The following is a 25,538-nucleotide window of genomic DNA, read 5'->3' as shown; positions in this document are numbered from 1 at the left end:
TCACTGGCTCAGTGAGCAAGTGCAGTGCGGTGTTCCTGACACCCAGAGGAGGGAATGGACATCTGCAGGATGGAGAAACAGCCATGAGGTAGAACCCTGATGGGTGAGATAACTATGAGGCTGAAGACCCAGTGTATGGAACATTGTATAACCTGTGTGACCACAGGGAGGACAGAGTGAAGCTCTGTCAAGGACGCTGTGCTGTGAATATGAACTTTATGTTGATGGTTATGGTTTATGATGCCTAAATAAACCACACGGACTGAGATTGTTTTATGAAAAACCCGTGCCAGATGTGATTATTTGGCTGCCAAGCGAGAATCCCCTGCTTGAATGACAGCGCTACTTCACAAGTCTCATTATCAGTGGCGAAACTAGAGTCCAATGGGCCCCAGTGCAGGATTTGGAACAGGTCCCCCCTCCTGGTAAACATATATATTATATTATATATAACTTCCTTCTCACCCCTCAAAAGGGGTGGTCTTTGTTGTCCTTTCTCATTCTTGGGTCCTCTACCTGAGGTTTCTTTGTATAGTCTGCACCTCGGGTCTTGTCTTGTGTGGTAGATTCCTGCTTCTATGGATCAGGTACTTAGTGCTTACTCTTGTGCCGCTATGATTAGTGCCTCTGTGCTGTCTCAGAGTCCAGCTTTCTCCAGCCATTGGTAGGATTTCTCCATGTCAGCCACCTCCATTATCTGTCGGTGGTCATCCCATGCAGCGGCTTGTCTTGCCATGGTGCTTCATGTTCCTGTTCTTCCTTCCAGATCTATTGTTGTTGCTGCCTTAGGCTTTCTTTCAGCATCTCATCCTTTGCTCCATTCTTCTGATGTATTTCTGGATACTCCTTGTTTCATCCATGATGGTGGTTTGGATGCTTATCAAGCCTCGACCACCCTCCTTTTTGCTGGTATACAATCTTTCGGCAGCACAGTGGCTCAGTGGCTAGCACTGCAGCCTTGCAGCGCTGGAGTCCTGGGTTGAAATCCCACCAAGGACAACGTCTGCAAGGAGTTTGTATGTTCTCCCCGTGTTTGCTTGGCGCGGATTTTATTCTTCCCATTGAGCTGGCTCTTCAGGACCTCTCTTACCCTTTGTTGGTATTTGGATTTTGCTGCTTTCCTTACCTCCTCATCATGGTTAACGTATCCCTGTTGGATGCTGAGATACTTGTAGCATGTCTGTACATCTGCTTTGTGCCCTGCTGGTAATTCCACTCAATCGGTTTTGACTACCTTGCCTCTCTTTATTACCAACCGGCCGCACGTCTCCAGTCCGAAGGACATCCCAATGTCTTCACTGTAGATCCTTATCAGGTGGATCAGTGAATCGATGTCTTGTTCGTTTTTTGCATACTGCTTGATATCATCCATGTAGAGGAGGTGGCTGATGGTGCTTCCACCCTTGAACTTGTATTCATAGCCAGACTCTGAAATTATCTGACTGAGGGGTTTTAAGCCTATGCAAAACAGCAATGGGGACAGTGCATCTCCTTGGTATGTGCTGCATTGATGGTCACTTGTGCTAGTTGTCTTGCGTTGACTTCCAATGTTTGATGGAGAACAACATTGCTCAAAAAAATAAAGGGAACACTAAAATTCCACATCCTAGATATCACTGAATGAAATATTCTAGTTGCAAATCTTTATTCATTACATAGTGGAATGTGTTGAGAACAATAAAACATGAATATGATTAATGTAAATCAAATTTAATATCCCATGGAGGTCTGGATGTGGTATAATACTCAAAATCAAAGTGGAAAATCAAATTACAGGCTGATCCAACTTCAGTGGAAATGCCTCAAGACAAGGAAATGATGCTAAGTAGTGTGTGGCCCCCACGTGCCTGTATGACCTCCCTACAACACTTGGGCATGCTCCTGATGAGGCGGCGGATGTTCTCCTGAGGGATCTCCTCCCAGACCTGAATTATAGCATCAGTCAACTCCTGGACAGTCTGTGGTGGAACATGGCGCTGGAAGATGGAACAAGACATGATGTCACAGATGTGCTTGCTTGGATTCAGGCCTGGGGAAACGGGCAAACCAGTCCAAAGCATCAATGCCCTCATCATGCAAGAACTGCTGACATATATCAGCCACATGAGGCCTAGCAATGTCATGCATCGGAAGGAACCCACGACCTATTGCACCTGCATATGGTCTTACAATGGCTCTGAGGATCTTATCCCCGTACCTTATGGCATTCAGGGTACCTCTGGCTAGCACACATCCAGTTTAAGTTTCTGCTGGCGTCAGAAGACCTCCCACTTGCACGGGCTTGGTTGCGGTTGTGATCTCTGCAACCAAGGTAGTTGTGCCCCTGCTCATTATCATCACCACAGACAGGATTACAATGAGTGATAACACCTCTATATACAGTAGGTAACACAGGATCTGCCATTCAAAATAGGTGATGTCACAACTCACCTCCTCCTCCTCCTGTACAATGACTGATAACACCTCTATATACAATAGATAACACAGGATCCACCATTCACCATAGGTGAAGTCACAGCTCGCCTCCTCCCTCTTCTTGCACAATGACCTATGCCCAGATTAAAGCAAGCCTAGAGAGATCTCCTGTTAAGTCAATGAGCCATTGCTGCCTATGTCACTGTGGTTGATGAAAATAACATGAGGTATGAAGGTTAGTATTAGGCCTAGTGACAAGTGTAAAAATTGAAGATTTCTGATTTAAAAAAAAAAATTATATATAAAATTTAAAAAAAATCTGAAAACGGTAATTTAACATAAAAACCTAATTTAAACAATAGGTCAATTTCTTATGAAACCTTCCCTTTAACATGTTCCTAACAAAGCAGTTACTAAGCTCTGAACTGAGACGCAACAGGTGAATACTGGATTTAAATGCATTAAATGACCAAAGCCCCCTGGGGGCTGCATAACCTCAGCTGTAAAATGTAGCATCTAGGTGAACTTAGCTGTCAAGAGGAAAAAGAAAACTGTATTCGCCTCAGCAGTGAAGCCCTAAAGATTGATTTCGGCATAACCCTTAGCAGACTAGAAGTGTGGACAGATAATTTGTGGTCGGAGTTATACCTAGAGGAAACCTGCTATAAATTTGAGAGGATTTTTTGTAGTAAACAATAATTCTATATTTGCGGGGCAGGAAATAACCCCTACCACACCTTTTTTGATTTACTGATTCCTAAATACGCACCACATGTGCCCTCCCCCTGTTCTCCCAGACACAGTTGCTGAAGCTCTGTTCCAGATTTAGGTGATGAAAACTTCAGAGCCGTACTAACAAGTTCTGCAGAAAGGTTCATGGTGAGAGGCTGCTACTTTCCTTTGTTGCAACCCGTGCACATGAAGATACAAATGAAGAAAGCATATTTCACCAAATAAAAGAGATAAAAGTAAAGTAAAGCGGAGAGGCACCAACAATAACCTACATTGTCAGCTAATGTGCAAAATATGGGTCACGGCATAGCTCTCCCAAAGAGATACAGTGGTGAGAAGAGCAAAGTAGCGATGTCTAAAGATACAGAAATTTCTTGATAATATTTATATATTTATATTCCTCTTTATATTCTACTACTCTGCTTCTTTAAAAAGAAGAAACAAGAAGACCCCTATATGTATTTTTTTAATACAAACGCTCCCCAGAACATTTACATAATAGGCTGGTTTCCCATTAGCAGCTCTTTTTCTAAGCGCTCATTCACACATTCGGTGAGAAAAAAACAGACCAATTTTTCTGATTCTATCTTGATCACAGTATGCTATGAGTGCCACTCGTTTTTCTTGTATATGGAGAAATTATTTAAAAAAAAAAAAAAAAGATTCTCCACCTTCTCTTTTGGAAAATCGGACCGCACTTGACTATCATCTAAGTGCAATCCGTTTTTTTTTCTCACGGACCCATTGACTTGCATCGTCGATTTTGATCCGACCCTCAGATCAAAACCGGACTTGTCTCCGTGATTTTCCACAGACCTCTCAGTCACAGACATGTGAATGACCCCACACACTATCGCAGGTACAAATGCTAACCGTGAAGACCACCGATAGCCCTCATACGTTAAAATCTGCCATGTGAATGAGTCCTAACTATTGACAAGCATTTAGTACAAAAGTAGAAGACAAAACAAAAACAAAAGTCAAGTATGCAATCCTTAGCCACATCTTAAAAGGATATGGACATTTTTTTTTTTTTTTAAGTTTTATGCAAACAATAAATTCAATAGGGTTTTTTGTTAACAATTTTGAACTGTTTGGCTTCTACAGCCTCTATGCAACACAGTACATAGCAGACTGCAGTATGAGTTACCAGTGGATGCTCCACTGAGATTGTCTAACATCAGGAACTGTTAACTCTTATCTCTCTTCTCCAGAACTATCTTCCAAGAGAATTTATGGCCAGAAGAGATAATTCAAATCAATTCTAAACTAATCAAATTGAGGAGTTCCCAAAATTAAGGCAAATTTGAATTTTGGGCAATTCACTTTATGCGAATCCAGCAGTCACTATTGTACTGGATTCTGAGGGTTGGGAAGAGTTTAACCAAACCAAGAGCTGCATGAATCAGAGTCTCGCTACACAATTGTAGCCAAGTATATTTTCTCTGAAACACTCCGGAGTTTCAGAGGAAATGGATTTTCACATCTCTTCCATAGCAGAAACCATCATTCACCTGGAGTGGTGCAGCTGGTTTCTACCCGCTATATGGACAATGAGGACTTCTTTTTTATGGGTATAAGTTGTAGTATTGAGAGACACCATTCATTTTATTCATACAATGTAAAGGAAAATGGAAAAAAAAAATCCAACTGTGGTGAAATTAAAAAAAAAAAAAAATTACCTTTTTTTTTGTTTTGTTTTCATGGCTTCCATTGTAAATATTAACTGGCGACATGATTCTCCGGGTCAGTAGTATTAGGGCAATACTAAACTTATAACTTTTTCTATTATTTAAATAGTGAAGAAATATTGGAATTCTGAAAAAAAAAATTGGTTTGGGATGCCATTTCATGAGACCCATAACTTTTTTTTATTTCTCTTGATGGACCTGTATGAGGACTTGTTTTTCTTATGAATTGAGCTTACATTTTTACATTTTTGGGGTAGATGGGTTTTGCTTTTTATTTAGTGAAAGGATTAACCGCTTTCTCCTCCTCTGAGTGTTGGGCCTATCAGAACTATCTCTGGCAGCAGCTTCTCCCTAGAGTTACTGAGACACAGGAGCTGCGCTGAGACTTTCACTGCCATCATCTGTACTCCAAATGAGTACATTCTGATACCAGTGTAACGGAAGGACTCAAATAGACTGAGGAAAAGCCGGGGTTTGGAAGTCACTTAGATGCCATTGGTTTTAAAGGAATGTAGACAAAACTCCTAATAAAGTGATTTGCAAAGTTTCATAACATTCCATGGTGGACAAAAATTATTAAAAAAAAATCTAAAAGTTTTATTACTCTTTAATTAATTTTAAAATAGGGGACTTTTAACTTTCGAACGTATGATAAAATTACATTCTGGGCTTAAAGGGATTGTCCAATACTCAGACAACCCTTTCTGAATCCCTAATAACACCTATATTCCCTGTGGTGCAGGCACCATTCTAGTACTGTTGGCAACCAACGCTGGATTCAATCCTCTCTACTAAGGACGTAATTGACATACATAGAAAGCGAGAGCTGAGATTGATCTCTCACTTCTTCCGAATGTCTTGATTTGTTGGAGGGGAGAGTGAAGCCAGCTCTGATTGGCCAAAGTGATAGCGTGACACAATAACGTCATGCAATCTCCAGGAAAGTCAATGCCGACACCGCTGGAACCCATGTCGGCACCAGAGGTGAGTATATGTTTTATTATTTTCTTGGGGGCAACACAGGGATTTAGAAGGGGTTGTCTGAATAGTGAACAACCCTTTTAAGCTGTGTATCACAGCTGGTATCTCCCAGGTATAGTGCCTTAAATGTCTTAGGTGATGATTGAGAGGAGGAGAGATAAGAGTTACAAACTGTCAAAGCAAGCTCTCTGATGGATACACTGGGAACTCATTATGAAGTCTGCTATGTACTGCTATAGGCTGTGATACTTAGAGGTTATAGAAGCTAAATGGTTCAAAATTTTTAATTAAACCCTCTAGCAAAAATACTTTTCAAAATCATAACAAAACTGTTGCATCCTCTAAAGTGCTTTTTGCAATTCACAGCTAAAATGCTGAGGTTTTGCAACGACTTTAGGAAAATCATGACAAAAAATGCAGTCAAATATGCAATGGGGACTCCCAATTTTGCAATACGTTGACATGCTAGGGAAAGAACCCCCAACTGCCCAAAATATATAGCATTTCCTGTGTATATGTCCTAAGTGACTTAGGTGGCAAAACCCCTTTAAAAAAAACTTACCATCCTCATAGTTCTTCAGATAATCGTCAGGACCAGGTCCTCTATTTTTTGCTGGGTTCTTGATGTTTTGGAACTGCAAGAAATCAGTTCTTCTGCCACCAAATCTCAAGTACGCAGGTGCCAGACCTCGGGCAAGAGTTACAAGCCTTTTGGAGCTAGGAAGAAAAGACAATACATTCTATTTATTAATAACATATATTCTATGTACGATGTAATAAGACAAGGTAACTCCAAGTAGAAACCTTGTCTGATTATATGACTTCTAGGGAACTATATATGGGGGAAATCACTTACAAATAAATATAGAGAGAATTGTAGTCTGCGCACAATGTTCACTTGCTTGACGATAAAGCTTTGATGTGAGATTCTCTTGGTGGTTAACACATAAGTTATAGATTTGTTAGGTCACAGACGTGATATATGGAACGAAATGGCCACATGCCATGTATTTGTAACCTAATGTGATAAGAATCTGTAAATGCGCCACACTATGTGACCTAAATCAAGCAATCTGCAACAGCAAACACGTACATGATCCAGATAACCTCTACGGCGATGTACACACAGGGTTCTTTCAAGGGTTTTGAGGAGCAGATCGGTTTTATAAAACTCCTAAAAACAATTGAAAGACTCTTTCTATTTATTTCTAAACCCACTTTGCTGTTCACATGTTCACTCTTTTGAAGTGTTTTTATTCCGCTTCAGGTTCTGAATAACAGCTTGTGGGAAAAAAAAAACAGAAAGTGCATGTCACTTCTTTGAAGTGGGCGCCTGATAGATTCTGCTCTAAACTAAGCATTGTCCAATAAAAGGCTGCAAGAAGCGCTTAAAAAAAAAAACTCCCTTTAGGGCACTCGATATCTTTTTCAGGTGGATTTCGCATGAAAAAGAACCTCAAAATATAAACAAAATGATCAGCAGCATCAAAACGATACGTTCCGACTAATGGAACTTCTTTTAACAGCTTCACGGTTCGGAAAATGCTGAAAAATATAGTAGGAAAGACATTGGTCATGGAGCCGCCACAAGAACGATGGCAAAGCCGCCTGAAGAAAAATGACCGCTGACGTTTCACTAAAGTGGTTTCGCCTGGGAAAACTTGGCAGCTGCAATAATGTGTCAATGATGCCGTGTCATGACGCAAATGACGGCGTGTAAATGTTGGAACATGTACTGTGCACAGTAATGTTGTTTTGACATTGCTGTGCACTATATCCATTTTATGAGGAACTTTTGAGGAACGTTTTCAGGCGAATCCGATGGATTTCACTTGAAAAAAACACCGTTGGAAACATAACCCAAAACACATAAAAAAAAAAACAATTCAGTAAACATTTCATGACATGAAATTAAAAACCCCTCCAAAAACTCCTCAAAGAAGGAATGTTCTTGTTCCACTTTAGTTTCCCCTCCAAAAAAATGTTCTAAATCAATAATCACTAGATCATCACTTGGAATACAAGACTAGAAGGATACAACTTATTTGCAAGAAACAGACTTGATAAACGAGGAGGAGGTGTCGCATTGTATGTTAGAAACGCGTATATCTGCACAGAGATTGAAGCTTCAGAGACTGGGAGTTCTGTGGAAACTGTTTGGGTAAGAATACAAGGACAGAACAATAGAAAGGACACCATTGTAGGCATTTACTACAGGCCGCCTGTGCAAGCTGAAGATATGGATGAACTCTTTATGCATCAAATGGCCAAGTTCTCCAAAAAATATGACATAGTTGTCATGGGAGATTTCAACTATCCAGACATTTGTTGGGAATCTCTCTCAGGCAAAACTAACAGGTCAAGGAAATTCTTATCCTCTCTTGCTGACAACTTTATCTTCCAAAAGGTAAGGGAGAAAACAAGGGGAACTGCTACCTTGGATCTAATCCTTATAAACAGGGAGGAAATGGTTGAGGAGGTAAAAGTGGCTGGGACCCTAGGAGGTAGCGACCATGCTATTTTAGAATTTTGGATAACTAGAGGCGGAAGACCTGTGAAGACTCAGACGTCAAGGTTAGATTTCAGAAAGGCAGATTTTAAGGGATTCAGAAAGAGAATTGGAGGGATCCAATGGCTGGATATCCTAAAAGACAAAAATGTCCAGGAGGGATGGGAAATCTTGAAAAATGAAATTCTCAAAGCACAGTTGTTAACAATTCCGAAAAGAGGGCAGAATAGGAAGCATTTAAGGAAACCAGGATGGATGAACACAGAACTTAAGCACATGCTAAAAAGGAAAAAAAAATGTTTATAAAATGGAAAGAGGGAGGCATATCTAAAGAAGAATATAATGCTGTCTGCAGAACCTGCAGGGCACAAATCAGATTATCTAAAGCTGAAAATGAATTGAGGCTTGCAAGAGATGTCAAAAGCAATAATAAAGGATTTTGGGGATATGTCAAAAGTAAAAGAAAAGTCAAAGATGCTATAGGATTTTTACAGGATGAAAATGATGAAATGGTAAGACAGGATGTTGAGAAGGCTGAACTTTTAAATTCCTATTTTGCATCTGTTTTCTCTCAGAAAGGAAATGTAACATCAACTGTTATTCACTGTCCTATTAAGGGAATAGAAGAATCCAGGATATCTATAAACAGAAAGATAGTGAGGAAACACTTAGCTAACCTAAATGAATTCAAGTCTCCAGGTCCAGATGAATTACACCCCAGAGTACTGAAGGAGATAGCAGAAGAAATTTTTGAACCCCTCTCCATAATCTTTGAAAATTCTTGGAGAACAGGAGAAGTGCCAGAAGACTGGAGAAGAGCAAATGTTGTTCCTATCTTCAAAAAGGGGAAGAAGGTGGACCCAGGCAACTATAGACCGGTGAGTCTGACTTCTATACCAGGAAAGATCTTTGAACAAATTATTAAACAACATGTATGTCAATACCTGGATAAGAATGAAGTGATTAAACAGAGTCAGCATGGGTTTGTAACTAATAAGTCATGTCAGACTAACTTAATTTCCTTCTATGACGGTATCACTGATTGGGTGGATCAAGGAAATGCTGTAGATATAGTATATCTTGACTTCAGCAAAGCATTTGACAAAGTCTCTCATACAATCCTTATTGAAAAAATGACTAAGTATGGAATGGACAAGGCAACTGTTAGGTGGATTCATAACTGGCTTAGTGATCGGACCCAAAGAGTGGTCGTAAATGGCTGCACATCCAGTTGGAAGAATGTCTCAAGTGGGGTACCACAGGGCTCTGTCCTGGGCCCTGTATTGTTCAACATCTTTATCAACGATTTAGATGAAGGAATTGAGGGTAAACTGATTAAATTTGCTGATGACACAAAGCTAGGAGGGATAGCTAATACTAGAGAAGAGAGAGAGAGGATTCAAAAAGATTTAAATAAACTGGAGAAGTGGGCAGCAACTAACAGAATGGTTTTTAACAGGGAGAAATGCAAAGTACTACATCTGGGCAATAAAAATGAAAAAAGCATATACAGAATGGGAGGAATAGGGCTAAGTGACAGCACATGTGAAAAAGACTTGGGTATACTAATAGATCATAGACTGAATATGAGTCAACAGTGTGATGCAGCAGCAAAAAAGGCAAATGCAATTCTAGGATGTATTAACAGAAGCATACAGTCTAGATCACGTGAAGTCATTATTTCCCTCTACTCCTCTTTGGTCAGACCTCATCTGGAATATTGTGTCCAGTTTTGGGCACCACATTTAAAAAAAGACATCAACAAACTGGAGCAAGTTCAGAAAAGAGCGACCAGAATGGTGACCGGTCTGCAAACCCTGTCTTATGAGGAAAGGTTGCAGGATTTGGGAATGTTTAGTTTGCAAAAGAGAAGACTGAGAGGAGACTTAATAGCTGTCTACAAATATCTAAAGGGCTGTCACATTGTAGAAGGATCAACTTTATTCTCATTTGCACAAGGAAAGACTAGAAGCAATGGGATGAAACTGAATGGGAGGAGACACAGATTAGATATTAGAAAAAACTTTTTGACAGTTAGAGTGATCAATGAGTGGAACAGGCTGCCACAAGAAGTGGTGAGTTCTCCTTCAATGGAAGTCTTCAAACAGAGGCTGGACAGACATCTGACTGGGATGATTTAGCGAATCCTGCTTTGAGCAGGGGGTTGGACCAGATGGCCCAGGAGGTCCCTTCCAACTCTACGATTCTATGATTCTATGATTCTATGATTCTATGATTCAATGGCTTGTTCATACTAGTATTGTGTTGTGTTTCTATTATTGTGCAGGGGTCTCTGCCCACATAAGGGTTTTACTATTATCAATGAGACGTCAGATAGATGGGGACCTCGTTACAGATTCTGCATTGCGGTCTAAGTTAGGCTATGTTCCCGTAGTGTTTAAGGGGATTTCTCAGGTATATATTTGGTATACGCATCTATAGCTTTTCTTGGTTTATATGCTAAACATGAAGACTCAAAGTGTTGTGAACATCGCTCTGATTAGTGTCTGGATTATTGCAAATTTTAGAACTTTTGCTGCTTGTTGTGTCATAGAAATGATTAGGACCCACCATGTAAAATCCTTTTTTATGCTACATGAAATAATGTAGGTGTTATTTGTGAGATTTGTAAGCACTTTGCCATTGGTTTAAGGCTTCATAATCATTGTGAGAAAACAGACATGAACTTACAAATGTATCTGTTCAATATTTATGTCCGGAATGTGAGTTTATTTTCTAAGCTTTGTGTTGTTGTCGTTTTTTTATTTTTGTGTTTATTTTCATCTGCATTTTCCTACATATATTGTTACAAATATTCCATATTGTGACATGAAACAAGTATAAAATGTGCTTTACTACATTTCCATTTTCTTGACATCTCCTTGTCTTTTATGGGAAGGGTTTGGGAGTTATATAGTGTGTATGGATATATGGACACCAAAACACTATTGTATAATTGTAACTAAATGTAATGTAACACAAAAAATGGGATCCAACAAAGAATTAATGTACTGCACCCAACAGAGCAGAAAGAAACTAAAATATCATTATAGTATAAAGAATAAAAAGGAGTTAAAATAGGTCTAGTCCTCACTTATACTAAGGACTAAACCTAAATATACTGTAGAAGATCTGTCACCGATTTAATGTTTTCCAATATCAGGTCAGTAGGGTCATTAGATGGCTTATGTGCAAAGAGATATTAGAAATTGGTTCCCAATAATGTGAAAATTGGTTCCCAATCCTGTGAATATAATTCACTTCTGTGGCTATACATGCACTTTTTTCTCTCCTATAAATATGATGATCATTCATGAAATAACTGGAAAAAAAGTAAAATAAACTAAACTGTTTCAGTGTGACAGTCTAAATGATTTTCTTGTTGGTTGATGATTAGCGTTAGCTCTTTGGAGTATGATCTCTATTAATAAAGGTAGGTACAGTGTCGCTTTAAAGTACCATATTATCCTTTGGAAGAAATAATTTAAGGGAAGACTAACTCCAGAATATATCATGCTATGTTTTTCTCACCTTCTATATAAAATGTGAGGCATAAAGAGGTACAATGTGGTCCAGTAGCTACACAACACACATTTGTAATATGTCCATGTGCAGGACCCCTTAAATACTGCTTCTACTTTCAGTTCCTGACAATACTTCTCAGCTTAAAATATCCTTCTGACCATGATGATTCAATGATTGCAACAATGTAACTTTGTAACTTTGCAATAATGGGGTCCTGGGTTCAGATCCAAAGAATGGCAAAATCTGCATGGAGTTTGTATGTTCTCCCAATGTTTTCTCTGGATACTCCCATTCTTCCCACACTTCAAAAAAACACATAATAATAAGGAATTTAAATTGTAAACACCCTATAGATACAGTGAGTGATGACAATGTCTGTACAGTGCTAAATAACATTTTAGCACTCTATAAGCAAGCATAATAAATAGATTGAATGTCTAGAAATACAATTTCATACAATCAGAAATGAAACATCCAAATGCCATTTATCATCTCACAATACAACAACATAATGACAGAATTGTATCACGTTTGCAAGACTTTAAATGACTAGGACACAATATCTACAAACATGTACAATGTATTTCTCTACCTTTAGAACACACATGTATCAATAAAAGCGATTGCACAATAGAACGTTTTAACGATGAGCAACAAAGTATCACAAGAAGTAAATAATATTTCTCAGTGTTCGGAATATGATAATGGGATTACTTGCTTTATACATACGGTAGGAATCAGTTTGGCGTCCACTGCTGACAGAAAGGAAAATGATGAGACAATAACACTTATTCCAGCTGTTTAGAATAGATTTTTTTTCTTCTACTTATTAACCACAATTTAAAAGAAATTACATTTAGAGAAAAGTGTTTTTGTTCACTTGGCTCAAATTGTTGTCAAACTTTCTGCAAAACTGGAGCAAATTTACTAATGAGTTTGTCATGAAATGCATCAATATCTGACACATTTTCTGGCCAATAATGTCTAATTGGGTTTAAAGTGTAAATAAACCCCCCAAATATGCCACTCTGCTTAAGGGTTCATCTGTTTCAATTTTCTAGCTGGATTAGGGAGTTTTTCACTTAGGATGAGACAAAATATTGTTTTACGTTTTTTTCTGCAAAGAAATCCAAGAAGAAGTCTTGTAAAGTTAGACTAAAATTTAAAATGTAACCAAAAAAAAAGAAAAATGTGCGCCATGATAAATAAATTAGTAAATACAAAGGTTAAAATTGGTGGGTGAGCCACAGTGGGACCCCAAAGTAGTTAGTATAGATCACAAGGTACTATGGTTATATAAAGTAGAGCGATAATAATAATAATATATAATTAATCAATAGTAAATATAAATACATAGAAAAGTGTCTGTACAAAAATTATATCAGTAAATAATCAGCCAAATCAGCAAAGATTAAAATGCACTAAATGTATTATCCACGATGATAAATGTGCTGCGTTTTTAGGCTTCCTGGTCTAAACTAAGGATGTCTGTATATTAAGTAGCTTTAGTAGATCTGCCCGTTGCATTTGTAATGACCGTTAAATTACATTTATCAGCTACATATGTGAAAAAGATAGATAGATAGATAGATAGATAGATAGATAGATAGATAGATAGTACGGACGGCACGGTGGCTCAGTGGATAGCTTTGCAGCGCTTGGAGTCCTGGGTTCGAATCCCACCAAGGACAACATCTGCAAGGAGTTTGTATGTTCTCCCCGTGATTGCATGGGTTTCCTCCGGGTACTCCAGTTTCCTCCCACATTCCAAAGACATACTGATAGGGAATCTAGATTGTGAGCCCCATCAGGGACAGTGATGATAATGTGTGCAAACTGTAAAGCGCTGCGGAATATGTTAGCGCTATATAAAAATAAAGATTATTATGATAGATAGATAGATAGATAGATAGATAGATAGATAGATAGATATGAAATCAAATTCTTGTAGAATTTTTGGAAATTCACTGGACCTGGGGAATTTGAACAATATGGGTTTCAAATTAATGTAAATAGCGAAAAGTGACCGCTTTTACTTTTACGCAATGCAGAAGATTGCATCAGCCAGGGAAAGCTCAAAAGACCTCAGGCACTACCAAGCGGGCTTCCCAATAATGCCTTGCAGCTATCACATCACATACAGTCATGGCCGAAAGTGTTGGCACCCTTGAAATTGTTCCAGAAAATGAAGCATTTCTCCCAGAACATTATTATTGCAATCACACACGTTTTGTTACACATGTTTAATTCCCTTGCATGTATTAGAACAACACAAAAAACATAGAGAAAAAGTCAAATTGGACATAATTTCACACAAAATCCCGAAAGTGGGCCAGACAAAATTGTTGGCATCTTTCCAAAATTGTGGGTAAATAACTTTGTTTTAAGCATGTGATGCTCGTTTAAACTCACCTGTGGCAAGTAACAGGTGTGGGCAATATGAAATCCCACCTGAAATCAGATAAAAAGGGGAAAAGTTGACTCAGTCTTTCCATTGTGTGTCTGTGTGTGCCACACTAAGCATGGAGAAGAGAAAGAGGAGAAGAGAACTGTCTGAGGGCTTGAGAACCAAACTGTTGAAAAATATTAACACATCTCAAGGATACAAGTCCATCTCCAGAGATCTTAATGTTGCTTTGTCATGACACTGTAGCTAATGTCCCTGGACATGGACGGCAGATAAAAATTGATGAAAGTTTGCAACACAGGATAGTCATGATGGTGGATAAGCAGCTCCAATCAAGTTCCAAAGAGATTGGAGCTGTTCTTCAGACTCAGGGTGCATCCGTATCAGCGAGAACTATCTGTCGACATTTGAATGAAATGAAACGCCATGGCAGAAGACCCAGAAGGACCTCACTGCTGACACAGAGACATAAAAAAACTAGACTGCAGTTTGCCAAACTATACATGAGTAAGCCAAAATCCTTCTGTAAAAGCATCTTATGGACAGATGAGACCAATATAGAGCTTTTTTGGTAAAGCACATAATTCTACTGTTTACCGAAAATGGAATGAGGCCTACAAAGAAAAGAACACAGTACCTACAGTCAAATATGGTGGAGTTTGCTTTGCAGTTGTTTTGCTGCCTCTGGCACTGGGTACCTTGACTGTGTGCAAGGTACCATGAAATCTGAAGATCACCAAAAGATTTTAGGTCGCAATGTAGTGCCCAAAGTCAGAAAGCTGGGGTTTGTGTCCTAGGTCATGGGTCTTCCAGCAGGACAATGACCCCAAACATACTTCAAGAATCACCCAGAAATAGATGGAAACAAAGTGCTGGAGAGTTCTGAAGTGGCCAGCAATGAGTCCGGATCTAAATCCCATTCATCCCCTGTGGAGAGATCTTAAAATTGCTGTTGGGAGACAGCGCCTTCACATATGAGAGACCTGAAGCAGTCTGCAAGAGAAGAGTGTTCCAAAATTCCAGTTGAGAGGTGTAAGAAGCTTACTGATGGTTATAGGAAGTGATTGATTGCAGTTATTTATTCCAAAGGGTGTGCAACCAATTATTAAGTTGAGGGAGCCAACAATTTTGTCCGGTCCATTTTTGGGATTGTGTGTGAAATTATGTCCAATTTGCCTTTTTTCCACTTGTATTTGTGTTGTTCCAATACACACAAAGGAAATAAACATGCAATTGCAATAATTTTCTGGGAGAAATGCTTTATTTTCTGGAACAATTTCAAGGATGCCAACACTTTTGGCCATGATTATAGTATAGCTCATCACATAGCATAGCACAGCCTATCAGATAAATAAAAGCCGAGGCAGAGAATGCAGCTCTGCAACAATTTTGGGGTGAATTTGTTTAGTGATGGGATGTCACAGCTCACAGCTTAGCAATAGAGATAGGGAGAAAAACCAAAGAACTCTGAATAAACTGTACAGATAGTGTGACAGCACAGCAGCGAAGAACAGTTACCATCTGTTTACCCACAGCCGTATATGTGGAAGTCATTTTGACATTATAATGGCTGCCTTATTGTTAAAGAGCTTGTAAGAGGTTGGATACAGTCCTAAGAGACCAGAGAGTGTTACACTCATCTTTTCAGGTAAATCAGGGTACATGTGATTTGCGGACAATTCATTTTCTGGGTAAAATTTGCTTGCGAATTTAAATTTCAAAAGATTTGGTTAATCTCTGGGAGGTAATAATAATATTCATAGCATGCAAAATGGAGAAATACTCAAAATGTGCCTGGCCAATGAGCAGTTTTTGGGTGCTTTGGCTATTTGGCTTTTGAGATTTGCCCAGACCTGATTGCAACAAACAATATCTTGTAAATTCTAAAGGTACTGTCACACTTAGCGATATCGCTTGTGACGTTATAGCGATATTGCTAGCGATATCGCTATGTGTGATACTTACCAACGACCCGCTCCCCCGCTGGTTATCGCTGATCGCGCGAGAACGTCCAGGACTGTTTCTCGTCGTCAGCTTCCTGCGCCGCTTCCTGTGGAGAGACAAGCGACGAGTGTGGAGCCGGGCGGGAGGACGTCAGGATCGCCTATTGTGACAGGTAAGTAGCGACCCCCGACCCCTTCGATGTCGCTGGTGAGATCTGCCTGTGTGGCAGCTCACTAGCGACCACTTAGCGATGCACCAGCGATCCTGACCGCGTCATATCGCTGGTCGGGATCGCTGGTGCATCGCTAAGTGTGACAGTACCTTAAGTTTGCAGAATGTAAGATTAGAAGCATAATACCTACATAATTAGGATATTAATGTGTACAACAAAAAAGATAATATCTATGCTACAACTACTGAAATTGAAGTTAGCATCGCCCATGGTGTCAGGTCTTTTCTGATTGCTAGCTGTATGAGAATAGTAGAAGTGGAGAATTACATGGCATGTGGAGCTGCCATCTGATACAATATGTCCCCATATTTGTATAGAAAACAATGTGCCCCAGTATGTACAGAAACAATTCTTTCTGTACTGGTCATTCTTGTGCAAGATTTTGGCTGAGCATCTGCATTTTTCGAGCATAGTTCTTTAGCGGATATGTTCCATTATTTATGGTTGAATGCTGAAGAATAGATTTTGCATCCTTAATCTTGGTTTACAAACACAGATTTTTTTTGATCCATCAGACAGATCTTACAGATGATGAAATTGGTCTGAGTTGGCCATATACACCCACAAGATATTTTCTTAGGATGAAACCAATTCTCACCTTCCTCATTCATTAAGATGAAACCATTCTACTTATAGCGCTGTGATCTTTCAGATGCTGTTGACATGATATAATTACTGTAATTTGATGATCAGACTAACTATTAAGTGCGGCAGATAAATTTTCTGAGACCGATTTTGATAAGATCAATAAACATTTACACGCTGCAATTGATTGATATTAGTCTGATCATTCAGATATCTGTAAGGGAATCTCCCTGGCTTTTCTAGTTTTCTTACAATATTTGTATGGACTATGATTTTCTAAGTACCATCTAATACTTTTTGTTAGCCAGAAAAGTTTGTAGTAGCTTGTACTACTCAAGGATGACATGAAACCAGCTGGCTAATTATCTAAAAATGGGTCTATAAGAAAATCCCATTCATTTCTTTAGAACTCAAGAGAAGGTAAGTGGAAAGGAGGCGATGTGTCATCAATTTCTGCCCTTTAGATGGGATCTCTTTTTTTTTTTACCAAAATCATATTAGAAATGTTATTTAAAAAATGCTGATGTAAATGCAGAGGATTGAAAATTTCCAATCATTTAATAGGGAAAAAAAAGATCACCCAGTGAATTGATAATAAGAATGTGTGCAAGTCTGGATCAATCTGATGTAAAATAAATAAATGGGATCTATTACAGAATGTAATATATATTTATCTATCCTTCTAACATTCACATATACTGGATATTATGTAACTCATATCTCTATCTGTTTATCTTTCTAATCTCTATCTCTGTAGATCTATCTATCTCTATAGCCATTACTATCTATATAGCCATCTAATATGTATAGCCTGTGTATATATTTCAGATCTATCTATCTATTATCTATCTATTATCTATCTATCTATCTCTATCATACGTCTTTCAACTAACATCTAACTATTTAGATCATATCTATCTTTTAATGAAAGAGGATATAGCAGCACTAGGTGATGAGGGTGCAAAGCCTCACAACAACCAAACCATCCAGAGAAGAAAAGCAACTAGAGGAAGCACAATAAAAATTAGTGTACAAAGCGATTTTTAATGGCCCATTGTGGTGACATTTCGAAATGCGAACCTTTGTCAAGTCGCTTTTCTTATTTATTTATCTACTTATTTTGCAGTAGCACACATACACATCCCAATTTGTCATGACTTTGTCACAGCAAATGACTTTATGAGAAAATGTATATATATATATATATATATATATATATATATATATATATAAATCTATCATCTATCTAACTACCAAAATGATATGGCATTCACATATGGTCAATAAAGAAACTCACCACTATTTCTATCAATTATTTTCAATGCGTGTTTTAAGATTTATATTCTATCTATCTATCTATCTTGCAAAAACATACATAAATACCAATTTTGTGTAATGCTGCATTTTTAGTGCAAAAACCTTAAGGAAGTTTCATAATGATTTTTTTTTGTTGGGGGGAGGGGGCACTAAACATAAAAACAAAGCAAATACAGAGCAAAACCTTTTTTTGTAGCAGTTTCTTAGAGCAAGTTTACCCTGCAGACAAAAAAATGCAGCAAAAATGAAATGTGTGAACATGGCCTATATCCGTTTATGAGAAAAGTTATATGTGTAATATCTATATACCATTTATCTATGTATGCATTTATCTATCTATGCATCTATCTATAGATCGATCTATCTATCTGTTATCTATCTATCTAACCAATTATCCATCTATGTATCTATATATCTATGTATCTATCCATCTTTGCATCTTGATAGGAAAAACAAACACCCCACTTGAAACACTGGAATGGTGGGTGCAAGGCCCCCCAAGCAAAATATCTAATTTTGCAAAATATATAAAAAAGTAAAAAGTAGGCAGCACTCCACTAGTACCAAAAATAAAGGGGACTTTAATCAGCTCATGTGGCATGGCTTCTTTCTATCTATGTATCTATCTATCTATCTATCTATGTATCTATTATCTATAATCTATCTATTATCTATCCATCTATGTATCTATTATCTATAATCTATCTATTATCTATCCATGTATCTATTATCTATAATCTATCTATCTATATATTATCTATCTATCTATCATCTATCTATTATCTATCTATCATCTATCTATCATCTGTGTATCTATTATCTATAATCTATTATCTATCCATCTATGTATATATTATCTATAATCTATCTATATATTATCTATCTATCTATCATCTATCTATTATCTATCTATATCTATCCATCTTCATATCTATCTCCCTCTCTCACATCTATCTGCCTATATATTAATCCCAGTTACATGACTTACGTTATGTTATGACTTTCTAAGAAAAAAACATTAACTTCTTATGATGCAATTTTACATAAATACATTTTGGAAAGAAAAACCCAGAAGTGAATTAAATAACACTGCATATAATAAAATAGCTACAGATCAGACATTCCCCTTCACACCTCACTGGATTCTAATATCTGAGTATATAACCTTCCCATTTGCCCAGTCATTCATGTGTAACCTGCAGCAAGCTATGGATCACATTAGGAAGAATTCTGCTGCTGCATGTGTAGCAGGGTGCAGGTTCCAGTAATGGCTCACATCACAGACTGGAAGAGTGAACACATTCTGCTGCCTGTGTGATTTTATATACCAGAGGAACTTTAATGATCAAAGTGGCTTTAAACTGGTTTTACAGTTCACATGTTTTGTGCAGTTGCCTCAGAAACAACAGTGGAGAGAGAGAGAGATTTTGGCTTCTTATATTTATGGAGCCAGAGAACAGACAGGATCTGAGTTCTGAGGAGCTGAGCAGTGTGTGGAGGCTCTCAGGCTCTGCTCTCTCCACTGCTTTGCTTCTAGACAGCATCAGATGTACTGACCACCTCTGTGGCCCCTGTCCCCTCATAGTCATCTTCTGTGCAAAGTTACAAGATGCCTAATTGCTTCTTATGTGCAAGCAGAAGGGTTATTTTCAGTCATCACTGATAAATTTCTGAAATGCTTTTTACATTGCAAACATGTGCATCTTAATGGAAACCAGTTCTGTTCTCCATTAGAACATGCTTACAGAAAAGAAAAAAAAAGGAAAGAGGGGAAAAATGGTTTAGAAATAGAAGTATCGATTTCATAGCATGACATGAAAGCAATGTGGTGGGGCAGGCTTACCTTAGAAAGTCCAACCAGCCATCACGGATGATAGAGGGGTCCAGCTGAACAGAGAGGAAGCTCTCACTCACAGTCCTGAGAGGGGTTTTGGTGTTGACATCAAGGAGAATCAATGTCCTTCCCTTCACACCTGAGGAGGACCTGGAGGCAGGGAAGAGTTTCCTTTCCCCAATCTGAGGGGAAGCTGAGCCCCTTGGGATCCTGATCATCAGTAATGAGAACAGCAGGTAGACCTCCAGAGGATGGGAGCAGGGGGGCATCAGGATCATGGTGCCGCAGAGGAAGAAGGCAGGAGAACCCTTTGATCGCTCTGGTCTTGCACGCACCGTTATCCTGCTCAGGAGGAGGCTCACTGGGAAACTAATTGCCCTTATCTCAAGTGCATGTCACGGAGACCTTTTTTTTTTTTTCTTTCTTTTTTTTTTTTTTTTTTGCTATGTTTTGGTGCTGCTGGAGGGAAAACCCACGCCCCTGACCAGCCTTTAAGCAGCTTGGGCCAAGAGTCCCAGTCACCCAGCGCCGCCCCTTTAAGAGATCCAGGCTGCGGGCTCCTCTGCTCCCACTGCTGAGAAGGTAAGGTGGATCCTTAACCCCCTGGGTGCCAGGGGTAGATCATACAACGTGCCAGCCGATACTGACAAATTGCATGACATTAAAAAGAAAAATAATTGCATTGCCTGCCATCAAAAAGACCCTTATTTTTGCATAGTAAATGCAACACATTGCTATCATAAAATGCGACAATTAGGTGTGCAAGGTGCCTGATCCCTGGGTATAGATGTACTCCATAGCAGGCATTGCTTTCTTTCGTTGTGGATTTATTCTATTTATTCTATATATTCTTCTATTCCATGTGTATCTGTGGATGGTAATGGCTGTATGCCTTTGGCATGCTGTGTGGATTGTGATGACTGTGTGCATGCCCTGTGACCATTCTCCTTCCAGCTATGAGCAGGATACATGGATCCTACTGACTAGATGTGATGCAGACATGCACGATCATCCCCAGACCATGATGGCAGAGTTTATGGTTTCTGCTTGCTTTGAATGCTGCTTCCCTCACTGCCAGACTATAACATCAAAACTAATGATAGACAGAGACTATGGCGCAGTGTCCATAGATTGTTTTCTCCTAACTTCGCTTTTAATGGCTATCAGATAACTCAGGTCATTTTCCCATTATATATAGAGAGAGAGAGAGAGAGAGAGAGATTTTATAATCCTAATAAATAAAATAAAAATAATAATCCCTAAATGGACCAGTTGGTATCCATACTGCTTTCATCCAATATATAAAAGTTTGATTTGTTTTATTATATTACATATAACTTTATTGCCCTTTACATTGATTGTATGATCCTGTGTACAATGATAATCACCAGAATATAACGGGGATTACACCTTATATGGTGGAATGTGAGAAAACCCTATTAGGTGCCAGTAAATCACTGCAGTATCCTGATATGTAAAAGAAGATTCTCTAATGTGGTTCTAAAGTATGACAATATATATAATAAAAAAGGAATTACAAGGTTATCCAGTATATTATCCTCATAGGGATACCGGGTAATATAGTTCCTGTTATAAGAGTTTATTTTAGGATGTCAAATAAAACAACATAATGGTCCCCTAGATAATACACATAATTATTATGTATTATATATTAATTAATGAGTCTATTAAATAGACATTTAATATTTCCCATTAAATATCTATAGAATGATTACCTATACAATGTATATAGTAACACATATGTAGACGATAAATAATTGGATGAATGGATAGACAAAGATACAGATAGATAAATAGATAATAAATAGATGATTATATAGATAGATGATTAGATAGATAGATAATACATAGAGATAGATAATAGATAGATAGATAATAGATGGATAATAGATACATAGATAATTATAGATAGATAATAGATACGTAGATAGATAGGTAATAGATAGATACATAGATAGATAGATAGATAGATAGATAGATAGATAGGCAATAGATAGATAGGTACAGATGATAGATATAATTATAAATTGTTTAGAAACAATCCCAATTCAATTCTTATTAATCTTATTAACAAACCAAACAAACCCTTATACGGTATATAATTTGCATTATTAAACACATAGAGGAATAATCTGCTGTATTTCTTTTTGGTGTATTAATCCCCACTGTTTACCCAATAGAAAATTCAATATATACAATTTGCAACACTGAGACGCTAAAGATATATTATTCTACAGTATAAAAAAATAGTAAAAGATATATTTTAAATATTCGTTTAGACTTTACAGTAAAAAAGACATATATAGAGAGAAACATTATATTTTACTAAATATAGATACATTATATGTGTAGATACAGTATGCTATACAACAATATGACTATATTTTCCTACAATGTAAAGTATGTAATTCTTATATTAATACATCATATTTCTCTTATAGGATACATTACATTTCCCTATCATGCAGATGCCTCAGATAATCTCTCTCTCCATTTCTCTATTTAGAAAGCCTTAAGTCTCATTCTCTCTCATTAATATATGTATGAATATTCTTCCTCATATATAGACTATTTCGCTTTGTCCGGTCAATTATTTTTTTACAAAGTGACCACATAATATTCAACTAAAACTTTTAATTCACAGAATTAATGTGAATGTGATGTGAGGAGCGGACTGATCACTGTGTGGCTCCTGTGGTTATTCTTGGCTCACACAGTGCAGACAGGGAGCAGTGATCTGCTGCACACACAGCATGGAATGTCACTGTATACTGATGCACAGGAGGGCTGCGATTATTTGGCCACACTCAGGATATCTGCTCTGCTGCATTTAGGATCTATCCTACGAATATCTGGCACTTACTGTATACTGAGCACACACCACTTATGGCTTTGTCATGTGTGTCTCCTTCAATAGCCCCTGCTGAGACCCTCAACTGCTGACCTGTAGTGTGACTGCTCCGGCTCTGACACACAGAGCAACACACAGAGCCTGACACCAAGGAGATCTGATTACTGGAAGCGTGGAATTCAGTTTCTAAAATGAATAGCCGCATAATACATTAGATTGGAATATAGATGATAGATAGATAGATAGATAATAGATAGATAGATAGATAGATAGATAGATAGATAATAGATAGATAATAGATAATAAATTGATAATAGATAGATGATAGATAAATAGATAGATAGATAATAGATACATAGATAATAGATAGATAATAGATAGAGAATAGATAGATAGATGATAGATAGATAATAGATAATAAATTGATAATAGATAGATGATAGATGATAGATAGATAGATAATAGATACATAGATAATAGATAGATAGATAATAGATAGATATAGATGATAGATAGATAATAGATAGATGGTAGATAGATAGATAATAGATACATACAAAATAGATAGATAGATAGATAATAGATAGATAATAGATAGATGATAGATAGATAGATAGATAGATAATAGCTAGATGATAGATAAATAGATAGATAAATATATAGATAGATTGATAGATAGATAAAACTTATATATTCTAATTGAAACATTTTCTTATTCAAAATTCTCAACAAACGTTGAGTTCTTTAGACTGATGAATAGCATAAGGCAATTTAAAAAAGATAATAAAATGAAATAAACTATTGGGGAGATAGCATCGCACCATGACGAATGTGGCATTAGACATTTGCCCCCTGTGCTGTTCATGTCTCCATTGACCTATAATATCTTACTGGAAACATGATCTGGTTTCTTGGGTTATATATAAAGCAATTGATGGGAATGATGGCAGATGTCAGTGATATAGGATGAGTGCACTGAGGAGTTTTCTTCAGTATCATAAGTAGAATGTGCGGTGTATAACCAGTCCTGCAGCCCCTCCACCCTTCCCCCACTGGGGCCTGCAGCTGATGGAAGACTACAAGTCCAGTCATTCGTTGCAAGCTGGGAGAAGCACAGGTTAGGGTAACTGATGTAGGGACTATATATATAATTTCCTCCATTACACGCCAGTGGACACAGTGCAGGCAGACAGTCATCTATAGTGAAGGTGATGTATGGGAGGATTTCAGCTCTCAGTGATCTCATGTTCCTTATAGATAGGTGGCTGTGTCGTGCTATTCCGTTCTGTCTTGATAATCCTTGTGTAAAGAGCAGTATGGACTCTGCTAGTAACTGATCTTCCAGATCCACAGATTTTAGGGTCACTCTCAGAGCCTTGCGGGTCCTGCTGGGCGACGACCAAGGCTTAACAGCGCCGCCTGCTGTTCACTGTCCAAATGTGCGCAAATGTCAAAAACTTGATAAGTAAACTTGTCCTACATACAATTCACAGAAAATTCTTCCTTCTTACAGACCCCTCATCTTATCTATGAATACATGTATTCAGATATCTGCAACTTCTGAATAAAAAAATATCTGTAGGTGGAGATGTAAACTGCTGTCTTTCTTTTCACTGAAAGCTGCCTGCATTTGGTTATGGCAAGGAAAAGCCATTAACAAAAAAAATCCCGGGGAATGAGAGAAAATGTTTCCCTTCTCAGAGATTTTAAGCTTCAAAAGAAGACCCCTAACTGCGACTGGGATCCCCACAGCTCCTAGACCTCTAAATCTGCTCACTGTCCACTTAACGCTTTCAGGGGCCTCTCAGCTCACACATCAGCTACAAAGGGAGAAGACATGTGGGCAAGAGTCATTCCACATACAGATCTACACCAACATGTCTCTGTATTTATCTTCTGTATCTCTATCTATCTATCTATCTATCTATCTATCTATCTATCTATCTATCTATCTATCATCTATTATCTATTTGTCATCTATCTATTAGATAGATAGATATGTTATAGATAGATACCATAGATAAAGAGACATAATGATGTAGATCTGTATGTGAACTAACTCTTGCTAAAATAAATTGCACACACACACACACATATATATACATATATATATATATATATATATCAATTTGTCTATCTATCTATTATTTATGTAGAAAAAAAAGAGAACAAAGAGCAGCACCTTGTATAAGTTATTGGGTGCAAAGCCTCCTAGATACTGTACATACCAGTCTTCGTAATATAAAGAAAAAAATGGAAGCAGAACACCATCATAATGCAAAAAGATGTAATTTCAATAGCCCATCGTGCAGTGTTTCGGCTCTATGTGTGAACCTTCTTCAAGAAGACTCACACATAGAGACCAAACGTCGCATGATGGGCTATTGAAATTACATCTTTTTGCACTATGATGGTGTTCTGCTTCCATTTTTTCTCTTTCTTTCTATCTATCTATCTATTATCCATCTATCTGTTATCTATCTGCTGTCTATTA

The 25,538-nt window shown here is 37.8% G+C and overlaps 1 protein-coding gene across 2 annotated transcripts in view; it reads right to left on the bottom strand.

Annotated features, from left to right (window-relative positions):
- The window catches only part of HPSE2 (heparanase 2 (inactive)), a 564,230-nt gene extending 543,687 nt beyond the window's left edge, over window positions 1-20,543 (bottom strand). For both annotated transcript variants that reach the window (XM_073552816.1, XM_073552817.1), the window contains exons 1-2: window positions 20,182-20,543; window positions 6,382-6,536 (exon numbers count right to left, since the gene is read on the bottom strand). In XM_073552816.1, coding sequence (XP_073408917.1) covers window positions 6,382-6,536; window positions 20,182-20,450 — 424 coding nt within the window. In that variant the 5' untranslated portion in view covers window positions 20,451-20,543. The remainder of the gene's footprint in view (window positions 1-6,381; window positions 6,537-20,181) is intronic.
- Window positions 20,544-25,538: the final 4,995 nt, after the last annotated feature.

Source organism: Dendrobates tinctorius, unplaced genomic scaffold, assembly GCF_039654945.1.
Source record: "Dendrobates tinctorius isolate UK_male_01 unplaced genomic scaffold, ASM3965494v1 ptg000196l, whole genome shotgun sequence".
NCBI lineage: Eukaryota > Metazoa > Chordata > Amphibia > Anura > Dendrobatidae > Dendrobates > Dendrobates tinctorius.
This window is presented reverse-complemented; position numbering and strand designations above follow the sequence as displayed.